This window comes from Netta rufina (genome assembly GCF_964035555.1).
Source record: "Netta rufina genome assembly, chromosome: 15".
NCBI classification, from domain to species: domain Eukaryota; kingdom Metazoa; phylum Chordata; class Aves; order Anseriformes; family Anatidae; genus Netta; species Netta rufina.
The window spans coordinates 9,651,039-9,662,906 of record NC_140138.1 but is presented as its reverse complement, the minus strand read 5'-3'; the positions used below and the strand labels follow the sequence as shown (position 1 = coordinate 9,662,906).

The window sequence follows — 11,868 nt, the reverse complement described above, 5'->3', positions numbered from 1 at the left end:
AGGTGGCAACGGATTAAAAAATGAGAAATAAAAGCCATGAAAACCATCCCCGCCTTGATCCTGGGGGGGGGGGGGGGGGGAGAAACCCACAAAAAGCTTCTCCGCCTCACTCCTAGGGTGGAGAAACCCACGAAAAGCATCTCTGCTTCGCTTCTGGGGCGGGGGGGATCCACGAAAATCATCTTTCCGCCCCCGCTCGAGGGCCGTGGAGGGCGGAGGGCCGCAGCGGGGAGGTGCGGGGCGGTCCCTGCCCGCAGCCGCCCCCTGCCCGCAGCCGCCCCCGTCCCGCCGCGGAGCCGCCCGGTGCCGCGGTGATGGGCTGGGGCCGCGCCGTGTGCGCGCTGCTGGCCGCCGCGCTGCTGGCCGCCGGGGCTTTCCCCCAGACCAACATCAAAATCAGCCAAGGTGAGTGCAAAGCGCCCGGAGGGGGTTTAATCCCGCACCGCCCGTGCAGGATGGGGATGGCCCCTTAGGGGGGGTTTAGGGGTCTCGGAGGAGCGGCAGCTGGCTCGCCGGTTTGTCTCGCTCCAGAAATCTCAGGCTTGCCTCGAAATCAACTTTCTTCTTCTCCTGGGTGCCCCAAGCAGCCCTGCTATCTCCCTGGACGCTGAGGCTCTCCCTGCTGGCTTTGTGTGCAGGCAGCTGGGCTTTTGCCCATAGTGATGCGAGCTGGTGTGCCAGGGTGCCAGAGGAGCACCTCCTGTCCCTGAAAAAAGGCCACCGATGTGAGATTCCCTCCCCATTCCCCGTTTTTTCCTGGGCTGGTTGTAAACCTGGAGCATGGTGTGGCGGCAGCCGCTCTGTGTCACTTTGGTTTCCTGCAAACTTTCTGATGGGGCCAGGGGGAGCAGGAACCTGCGATCATTGCACGGTGCACCCCGTCACGTTTACGGCTGATGCGAGCAGAAAGGGACCCTTAAGTGTCATTCAGAGAGTTTGTGAGAAAAAGGAGCAATAGAGCCTGGGTTTCCTCCCAGCCGGCCAATCAACGGGAACTTCACCAGCACTAATTAAGAAGGAAAAATGCAAGATAACTCCTATCTGTTACTGTGGGCTGCAGGGGGGCGGCTGTGGCAGCCTCGTATCTCCAAATGGATGTGGCAGAAGATTTTAATCCGTAGGGACAGCTTGGTTTTGTTACAGAGATTTAAAAAGCAAAACACTCTCTGCGTGAAGGGGAGTCACTTTCCCAATGTGCTTCAACAGCTGTTTAAAGTTTTACTTGGACATTTGTAACATGCGCTTAAAAACCCACTTCAGGGTGTGTATGGTACCGTCGGGTCATTAAATGGTCTCCGTGTCCATCAGTGGCTGCCCTCCCCTCCAGCTCCCTGCGTCCCCCAGACACAAGGAGACCAAAAACCCTCCATGAGCTGCTTGTTTTGAATGTGGCCACTGAGCATGAGGTTTTTTTATCTGTTAAGGAAAGATCTGTGTTACAAATGGCACGAAGGTGGGGCTCTTTGTCAGTAACGAGCATGGTGTCAGTGTTAAGGATGTGCTCCTAAAGCCCTTGGTGACCTGAGGCATCTCAGTATCACACAGTAGCACTGTCTTAGCCTCTGCTACATGCTCCTGCCCATCAAACTCCTCTTATTCTTTGGTTTTAGTCAATAAGGAGGATGTGGGCTCTGCCTCATTTGGCATAGTGACCCCTATCCCCAGCCATGCTTCAGCTGGAGCCGTCCTGGAGGGTCCTGGGCTGCCTGGTCCCGGCCCTGTAGTCTCAGTTTCCCCTCTGACCACCAGTCAGCAGCTCCAACACAGAGTTAGCTTTCTCTTTGAGGTCAGAAGGCAGCATCAGCTTACAGATGTGCCAGGAGGGGTGTTTTAAGACCATACACGTCAGTGAGGTCTCTCCTAGAACCTACAAGCTTTTGGTAAGCCATCAGCTGCTGACCTGATCCTACCCACTGTCCAAAGCGCTTCGGTGGAGCTGCATCCCCCCAGGGGTCTTCCCTGCACGGGCATCTCTCACCAGCCCTGTCCTGGCCCCAGCCTTTGTCTCTCCAAGCTACTGGCTGCTGGAGAAGCAGCACGCAGCCTTGGCATGGAGCTGGTAGGGAGAAGCCTGCCCTTCGCCTTTGCTGCTGAGTCGGTGAGTCGCGCAGTCAGTGCTTTGCTTCTTCAGTAGCATCCCGGGACACAAAGGCTGATGGAACTGCCTGGGGTTTTCTCCCTCAGTGATTTGTCACTGGAAAGCAGCCATTCGGGGAAGTGAAACTTTCTGCCAGAGCTTTGTCAGACTCTACACAGCTCTGACACGGGATGTTTCCTGTTAGGGGGATCCTGGAGCCTCTGAGCTGGGTTTCAGCAAATCACTAAATAGGAAGAATCCAGTTGTATTGGCACCAAAACACATTCAGAGAGCACAGAGCTCTTTTCCTGACCCCAAATTCCTGTTTTCCAGCTTTTCTGGGTAAGTATTATCTGCCTGACACAGATCTTATCTTCAGCCAAGTGTGGACAACCATTTTGCCACTGATGCATTTAAACACATCCCTGGCCATAAAACTGCTGCACTGCAAAAGGCAAAGGAAGGACGGAAGGATTCGTGCCCTCATTTTCTGCTAGAAATTTGGGGACAAAGGGATGGCAGGGACATGGTCCCATGGGTGGTGGCTTTGCTGCAGGTGTGGCTCCAGCCCAGAGGAGCTGATGCTGCCGAGGGCAATGTTTTGCTGGGACGCTTAAAGGTGAGAATCTTGTCTGAATATCCCCCCAGTGCTTCCCCCATTTCTTTTTTCATCAAATACCACTATCAGCTGCTGGCTTAGGTTATGAAGTTTTCCTACAGAGCTGTGAGTATGCTCATACACACATGCATACAATTTCTTATGGCTTTCCTGCTAAAAATAGCCCCTGCAGTTCCCAGATCAGGGCTGCACCCACAGTTGCTGCTGCCTGTAAATGTAAGAGCAGAAGTTCTCCTCCAAAGAGAGTGCCAAAGCCTCTGATCCTGACCCGACAGAGAGGATGCTAATTAAATGCTGACCTCCCTTCTTTTCCTTTTTGGTATATTTAACCTTAAATTCCTTCAGGCACCTCTGGTTCGTTGAAGCTCATCAAATTAATGCTACCTAATGGGAAGCAGCGCAGAATAACAAAGGAGGACTGTCTCCATCTCACGCTAGGTTTTGGCTACTCAGGACAAGGAGGGGGGTGCTGGGGGCCCGCTGTGATTCACAGTGCCATGGGAAGGCAGGGAGCCGCTGGCTTCAGCCCCGTGAATTTTACCACCATGCTGCTGGAGGTGAAGAGTTCGTCAGGGCTTTTTACACCTCTATAAAAGAGCCAGTTGCTGGTGGTGTCTGCTGCAACCCCGTCCCCTGGATATGGTGCTCTGCCCCTGCCCCGGGCTGTTGGCGGTGGGGACAGGGGCCCCTGGCCAGTGCCATGCCGCAGGAAATCGCATCAGCTTGTGGCATTCCTGGTCCTGCTCTGTTGGCACACCACCAATAATTCACTCTTCTGAGGGCTGTTCTAAGGTTTTTCCAGAGAAAGGCTGGCTGGATATGGTTCTGAGTCCCGCACCACCTCTGAGCTGCCTTTGGCTTTGCCACGCTCCTCTAAAGCTGCTCCCCTTGCTTCTGACCAGGTGTGCCTTGGCGTTACTCCTCAGAGGCTGTGCAGCCCCTCTGAGCTGCCCAAAGCCACAGCACCTGCAGGGAGTGCAGCAGGGGGATGAAGTGGGGCTGCCTCGGGATGTCAGGGGAACAGAAGTGCCCTTTGCCTTTGTGGCTTGTCTGCTGTGTGCTGTAAAGCAGCTTCAGGAGGGGTGTTTGGGAACGGCTCAAAGAACCTGTATGAAAGAGCTGATGATACATGAAATTATCACTTGGAGCTGCTGGAGAAGAGTTCAGCTCCACTCAGCTTTGAATTCATCTAATTTCTCCTTTTTCTCCCTACCAACATTGCCTTCACTGCTGCTACATTGAATGTGGCTGTTGGCAGGGATTCACTCTGCCCACCCATGACCCGCAGTCACAGCGATTTCCCCCCAGGCCCTTCAACACCGGATGCCCTTCAGCAGCGCCCTGACCTCTTTGGGCTTAAGTCTGTTACCTGCTTGGGTAGCTCAGTGGCATCTGCCTCTCCCAAGGACTCGGTGTGCCCTAACTCCTGCTCCCAGCACCGCAGTCGCTCTGGCAGGATCCGGTGGGGATGCAGAGGCTGGCTCTGGAGGAACTGGTGACACCCCAAGGCTTAAAAACCAGGAGCTACAAGGGTTAAACCCATTTACTACATGATTTTGGGGACCCTGCATGTGTTAGTGTTTGTTGGGGCATGGTGTGTGTTGTGTCCTCCCTTCTGCTCAGAGGAAGCTGGCAGAGGGACACGTTAACGCTGCTGCAGTGTTTATATTATGCAAAGGCCCCAGAAATGCCTCCTGTGCCCCCAAAATAGCCTCACTGGGGGGAGCTCGCCAGTCCTACCAAAGAGCCATCATAGCTCTGTGGGGCCCCAGCTCTTATCTCCCAGGGAGGCAGATAGAGCTGCACCACTCCCTGCGGCCTCCACGGGGCTATTTTTGGTCCGAAATCCAAGGCGTGCCTACATGCACGGCTGCCGCCAGGCCAGGACATGGGGGCGGTGAGGGGGGTTGCTGGGGGGGAAGATGCGATCTGGTCTTCTAGGAGGTGTGAGCAGGAGGGCAGTATGTGGATGTGACCCTGCAGCCCCAGCGCCAGCTCTGTCCTAGCACGGGCCCCAGTGCTGTCTGATGGAGGCGAGAGCAGCCCTTATCTTGTTATCTGCAGTAGCACAAGTGAGCGCCTTCATTTAAAGCACCCCCTGCCTGAAGCCACATCAAACAGGTTTGCATTGCAAGCCTCCTGATTTTCCTAGGCAGACAGTAAATTTCGAAACTCGTGGCTGTTGCAAAATTTCTTTGGGTTTTAGCTAACTTACACTTGGCTTCTGCAAAACCTGCTTTTTTTTTTTTCCACGTATATGGCATTAGTTTGTTGGTGGGGAGCAGGGCTAGGTGCTGCTTCTCCCGTAGCACCTGCATCCTGCATGTTCTCTGCTCTGCCCCAGCCCTGCCAGAGCCCGTGCACGCCTACTCCTGCCCTCTCTTCTGGACAGAGTATGAAGGCCACTGCTACCGGTACTTCCCCATCAACAAAACCTGGGCTGAAGCCGACCTCTACTGTGCTGAGTTCTCCATTGGCATCAGATCAGCGAAGCTGGCCTCCATTCACAGGTGAGAGCCACGGGCATGTCCTCCTCCTGGGGAAGCAGGGACGCAGGCATGGTGCCACCAAGGCAGCACAACCTCTGTGCAACAGCTAGGGCAGGCCCGATGCCTTGGGCATGCAAAGATGGTGTAGAAAATGCCTTTTGCTGCACTGGCAGGAATTCCCCAAATTCCCTCCAAAGTCCGTTTTTTATCCTTGAAAAAGGGGTAGAGATCTAACACGATTACACATGCTCCCTCTCCCTCACCCTACACACCTTTGGCAAAGACCCGGCCCCAACTCACTAGCAATCACAACACAGAGGCCTGTTTGTCCAGACCTGGGGTGGAAATGAGGGGCATGTCCATGACCCTTTGCCTGCCATAACCTCTCGACTGCTGTGTTTTGTGCTGTTTTGCCAGCTGGGAAGAAAATGTGTTCGTGTACGACCTGGTGAATAGCCGTGTGCCCGGCATCCCCACTGACATCTGGACAGGGCTCAACGACCTGCGGCAGGTGAGCTCCCCCTGCCTCTGCTCCTGCAGCGGTCCTGGGCATCACCTGTAAGATTTATTGTAAAACTTTGCTTCCCTGTAAGTTTTCAGCTGCACAACCCCAGTGTAGTGCTTGGCCCATTCTCCCCATGTCCTTGAGCTGTCTCGCACCTGTCTCTGCTTGGGCACGTGGCCATAGGTGCCTGGGGGTTGGCAGCTCTGCGGTGACCACATTTCTCCCTCTGCCCGTGCCCTGCAGGAGGGTAACTTCGAGTGGACGGATGGCTCCTCCTATGACTACAACTACTGGGACGGCAGCCAGCCCGACGACGGCATCCACTCCATCCCAGAGGAGGAGGACTGCGTGCAGATCTGGTACCGGGCCAGCAGCGGTAAGCGCGGCGTGCGGCGCTCAAGGGCGCACTGAGTGCTGCTTGCATGCGAATAAATTCCAGCTGCTGCTCGGGCTTTTCTGGAGAGGCTGCTGGCAGGGTGGTGATTTGCATTTTAAATCTTTATTATTATTATTTTCCCTTTTTCTTTGTTGAGAAGGGTGTTTTCTTTATAAACACATACACACGCACACACATATGCTTTCCCTCTGCTTACAGCCCATCTCCTCTCCCAGAGCAGGAGAACATCACTCTAGAGAATCCCTAAATTTAGTCAAAGATCAAATTTTGTCATCTCTCCCTCTCACACATGGCCTGCTGCAAAACCCATCCCTTGGCCATCATCCTGTCCATCACTCACACCACGGGCTCTTGCTGAAGCACAGCCTTGCCTTGCCTATGCTGCAAGCCAAAACCCTAAAGGCCCTGAACCTCGTTCCTCACTAATGCCTTGTTTTTGGGGCAGCACTGCGCTCCTGGAATGACAACGCCTGTGGCCGAGCCTTCCCCTTCGTCTGCAAAATTCCCTCTCTGGCCCTGGACTGATCCTGCACCCCGGCTTTGTGCCACCTCAGCGGGGACGAGCCGGCCGGGATGTCACAGCAAGGAGGAGGCCTCATGCGAAGGAAAGAGCCGCGAAGCTCTCCCTGCAGGGAAGCAGTGATGGGAGGCGTGCTGCAGAGCAAAGGAGGCCCCAGATTTAAGCTTGGGGTTGGGTTTTAAATAAACTATTTCACCATGTTGGAGGAAATCTGTTATTTTATTAATGCAACAAACTGTTAGAAAAAAAAAAAAAAAAGAAAAAAAAAGAGAGAAAAAAAAGATTTTGTTTGTTGATGTGAGATGAGCAGGGAAAAAGTGCCAGTCTTCTGTTAAGTTACACAAAATGCCTTTGTGTCGTAGGCATTATTTTCTCCCTGCTGAAGTAAGTGATGGAGGTGGCTCTGGCTCTGTGGTGAGCAGGAGCTGGGGGCAGCAGTGGGTTCTCCAACTTGCCCCCTGGGACAAGCCTCATGCCTGGCACTTGCCTCACCTGGAGCCCCCCAGGGCCGAGGGCAGGTGGGCAGCATTGGGCCACCAACACCCGATTTGGGCTGGGTGGGTGGCAGGAGGGTGGCAGGGGGCTGATGTGTGCCAGCTGGGGGCGGCAGGGTGCCCTCACCCAGCAGGGGCATCATTTTGGGGGACACTTGTCTGGGGGTGGGGGTTGAGTTCGAGTTGCTTGGTAGGAATTGGCACCCTGCTTCTTGCATGTGTGTGGGGGTTTGTGGGGTTTTGGTGAAATTGGGGCTGTGGGGGAGCCCAGCAGGGTGCCTGAGGGGAGAGAATCGCTGCTGAGCTTCCTTAAAACATAAAATCAACAACTAAAATAATAATAATAGAGAAAAAATTATAAAGGAAAATATGGAATTAAAAGAGAGATTAAATTATCAAGTAAAAATGAGAAAATAAAAAAGAATTAAAATATAGAATAGACAAATAAACTAATAAAATTAGTAACAGTAATAACGAAAACTAAATTAAAAAAGAATAAAATAAGAAATAAAAAGAAAAAAATACAAATAATGATACAATAAAAATAGAATTAAATAAAAATGCTCTTCTCCCTCAGAGCATGCAGCTCTGTGAGGGCACCACAGGCAGAAGCGGAGGAACAGGAGGCAGGGGACACGGGGAAGGGCTGGAGCCGGGGCTGGGCGTTGCCTGGTCAGGACAAAGCAACTTGGTGTGGGTGGAAGGGAAGTGCCCCGAGCAGCTGTGGTGTGCTGTAAGGGGATATCTGCGTGTATGTGTATGCATATAACATGCACACGTGCTAAACGGCATGTCTGTGCCTCTCAGCTGTGGGCAGGTTCAACTTTTTGCTGTTAAAGAGAAAATGTAATACTAATTCCTCCTAATTGCTTCCTATAAACTTGTCACTGGCATATAAAACATCATTGCTTTCACAGATCCTTTGAATAGAACATACAGATAGATAGCTATAGATACAGATTTCCCCACACAATAATAAAATAAGAAACCAAATTTCCTTCTCCTTTTAAAACTAGCTTCAAGACATGGTGGTGGCTTCTCTGGACGTGCAGGAGCTTCTCCACAGGGTGTCCCAGGCAGGGCAGGGACCTTTTGACACAAAACCAAGGCAAATCCCTTGTGAAGATGAGTAAAAGCATCCACATAAAATTCTTTGGTCACCCCTGATGTCACCATCTGAAACACATAACATCTGAAAGCTCACACTTTCCAGAGTGATTACATTGGGTGCAATGAGGTAAAGGGCAACGGGGCTGACACAGCTTCCCCCAGTGTCACTGCTGCTTTTGGCTGAACTGGGAGCTTGGAGTGAAAATGTGAAAGCTGGTGGGGGTAAGGCTGTGGTTGTTGGTGGGAACATGTGTGTAGGAGCCAGTTTCTAAAATGAGGTAATCCCTGGTGTGTATTTAAAAGATATACATATTAAAATGTATTATATATATAAAATAAATTTGTATTTATATATAATATATATTGGGAAGGCAAGGGAGAAATATATATGGGGAGAAAGTGTGTGCTGTTCAGGCTCTCCCAACTCCCCTGTGCTCTGGGCAGCACAGAAGCTGAGGACCATGTCCTCCTGGGCCTGTGCAGGCTGTGATGTTGAACCTGCCGGCTGGCCCTGGCCTCTGCCCTTCCCAAGACTGGGGACTGGGGCTCAGTGCCATAATCCCCCCGAAAATCAACTCTTCTGGTATCAGGGTGTGAGGAGGGGAATGCCTCGTGCCGCTGGGCTGTCCTGGCACTGGGCTGGAGGCTGTGTCTTTCCTCAGTCACAGGCGCATGAGGAACCTCACACCCCGGCAGGAGCTCTTGGTTAAGATGTGAGTCAGACAGGAGGCAAGCACACGCTTGATGTTTTGTCAGCCTGTGAGATTCCAGAAGACAAAGCCCATTTATTTCCTCCAGGACAGCAAACCTTCTCTATTACTTTTTAGTTATTGCTGCTGCGTAGCCTGAGTGAGTCAGCTGGGGAGGATTCCCCCTGCTTCCCCATGGAGAACAGCTTTTGTGGGTTGGTTGCCTTGTTTTCCTTTTAGTGGCTAAAGGGTTAGACAAATTGGTGTCCCCTGGAACTGGTGGCTGAAGAACAAATGGTGCTGAAGGGAAGAAAAAGCAGATGAGCCAGGGTGGCTGCATCTTGGGGTGGGTGCTGTGAGCAGCCCCTCTCCTCAAAGGCACCATAGTCACTGATGCATGGGTTAACCCATAAAATGATACCAGTTATTGTTGATACCATGCATTCATTACCTTTGCTCTGTGCTTTTCCTCCTCCTTTTATATGTGAAAATAATTTTTTTTGGATGGTTTGGGCTTGTGGGGCAGGAGGTAAAGCATGTGGTTTCCCCAGGCATGGGCTTCATCTGCCATCAGAATACAATGCATGCAGATAACCAGGGTTTGTAAAGAAACCAGCTGTGGAAACAGGGCCTTCCTGGTTCCGACAAGTTTAGCAAAATGCTGGGCACTGGAGGAGGCAGTTGGGTACGGGCAGAGCTGGGCCTGGGGCTGGTGCTGCCTCCCCACTGCTGCTTCCTCTGTGCTCCTGTTCAGAGGAGCCGGGAGCTCAGCACCGCAGGGCTCGGCACCCCTCAAGCCAATAACCCCACTTTTCCCTGCAAGTGGCTCGAGACATTTTGAAGGAAAGGTTTGACAAGTTCCCTTGGGAAAGCGTTTGAAGAGTTGGACCCTACAGTGACTAAAAATATTGCTAATGGGCAGAGCCTACGGAAGCTGTCAGCTCCAATCAATGTCTTCATTTCCAGGTAAAAAGAAGTGAACTTGCATGACCAGAAAGTTGGGGCCAGAGTTAATAGGCGCTTTGTTTTGCAGACCTCCCCTGCTTTCTCCTCAGGCTCCAGGATCCTTACTTTAAAGAGAAACCACCCTTCTTCCACTATTGGTGTCTTCTGTTTCATAGCAGTCAAATCCAACTCGAAACAAAAAAGGGAGTTTTAATCTTCCAGATGAACTCCTGTATCCATGGGGTCTGCTTGGTGGAGGAGGAGATGGCCCTTGGTGTTTTCTTGGCCAGAAGGAGCTGCAGCTCCTCAGGCTGAACATTTGTTTTATTTTTTCCGAATATTTATTTTCATTTTTCTGTGCCTCTGCCCATCATCCCCAGCTGCCCTCTTGCCTTGGCTGTCTCTGTGCTGCTGGCCACAGGCACTGGGAGGCTGGCAGCAGGGGATTCCCCCATGCTACTCCACTTGCAAGCAATGTATGCAGGAGGCTCCTGTTACTTCTCCAGGATTTTTAGGAGCCGAATAATGTATGATTGTAATGCTTGAAACTCAGGATAAGCCAGTGACATACTGTGGGAGCAAACAAAATAATCACCTACTGGTGACAAATGTCTTTGCCCTCCTGTATCCCATTTCTCGGTCTGTAGAGATGATGTTGCCCCCAGCTCTGGCATGACAGGCAGGAGGGATGGGACTGCTTGGACCAACTGCCTTTTAATTCTCTTTTTCCTATTATTATTTTCTTTTTGTATCTTGAAATGCACTGCTGGACGTCCAGGAGAGGAAACTGCAAGGACAAGCTCTAGCTTCTGAGCCTCCAAAACAGCCAGTGAGTGCTGTGATGTGGGGAGCGCAGCAGGAGGCACGAGGCAGGGGCTGGGCTCAGTGCATTTGGTTTGTGCAGCTGTGAGCAGCCTGCACCACCCTTTGCCAATGCCATTACATTTTGAAAACCTGAGATTGTGCATAAAACCTGCCCAGAGTCTGGTTTGCCTTTGGTCTGTGCATAGCACGAGCATTTAGCACCTATGTTCAAGGCTGATAAGCAAAACTTGGGGTTCTGAGAAGGTAAGCACATTTTTAAAAGCCTTTCAGACTGCTGCCGCCCTGGGGAAGGGGTGTGGCGATGTTCTGGAGCCATTTACAAGGAGGCATTGAGTAGGATGTGGCCCCTGAGCAGGAGACAGAGTTTGGTGTATTGGGGGCTTCCCTTCTGTGCCATGGGGGTTTCTGCCTCCACCAGGAGTTAACAGGAAAGGCGAGGGCTTCCCATGGAGACTGCTGTGATGGAGAGCACAGGTCCTGGGTTTGCAGCCCTTTTTGGTGTGGTGTAAATAGGGTGACCAGCTCTTTTACTAAATGCTTTCTCTTGGCAGGGACTTGGCACCTTGGCTGGAAACTTCCATTCCCAGTTGCAAATCATCGGAGGTGCTGTTGATCAGATCTAATGAGAGAGTAATTGGTTCCTGCTGGTAAGGCCAGTCATCCTTGACGGTCATGGTGCCAGAAGGCAGGTGATGTGGTAGGGAAGGGAGTCACAGCTGGCACCAGCACACTGAACTCACTGGAGCTGCTTAAAGATGCTGCTGCCCTCCTACTGCTCCCTGTCCTTCTTGTCCTCTGTGCCCAGCTGTGCTGCCACCTCAGCCAAGGCTGCTCTCGGCAGGAGGGGGTGATGCTCCTCGGGCTCCTTTGGGTGGTGTCCTCAGAGGGTGCTGTGCATGCAGAGCTCCTGCTGCACTGGCTAACCGGAGCTGTGTTTTGTCATCTGTTAAAATACCGTCCGGCTCTTGGGGTAGCCATGGCAACCGGATATTTGCTCATTTGTATTTCTTGAAAATTATTCTCGGCTGTTGATTGCGGTGTTTGTGGAGCTGCCTGTCAGGGTGCCGATGTGCCAGCACTCATCAGGGCTGTGCACGAGTGACTGGTACGTCTACGGAGCATATTTCCAAATGGAAACTTTGCTGGGGTGTGATGTGTGTTACAGCCACATCCCACTGCCCAGAGCAGGTAACACAAC

At 52.1% G+C, this 11,868-nt stretch overlaps 1 protein-coding gene across 1 annotated transcript; it reads left to right on the top strand.

Moving 5' to 3' along the window:
• Positions 1–314: 314 nt before the first annotated feature.
• On the top strand, positions 315–6,612 carry CLEC19A (C-type lectin domain containing 19A; the record flags this gene model as incomplete). Its single annotated transcript, XM_084296271.1, has 5 exons — positions 315–405; positions 5,041–5,206; positions 5,603–5,696; positions 5,934–6,066; positions 6,533–6,612. The coding sequence occupies 5 exons, from the start codon at positions 315–317 to the stop codon at positions 6,610–6,612; spliced, it is 564 nt and encodes a 187-aa protein (XP_084152397.1).
• Positions 6,613–11,868: the final 5,256 nt, after the last annotated feature.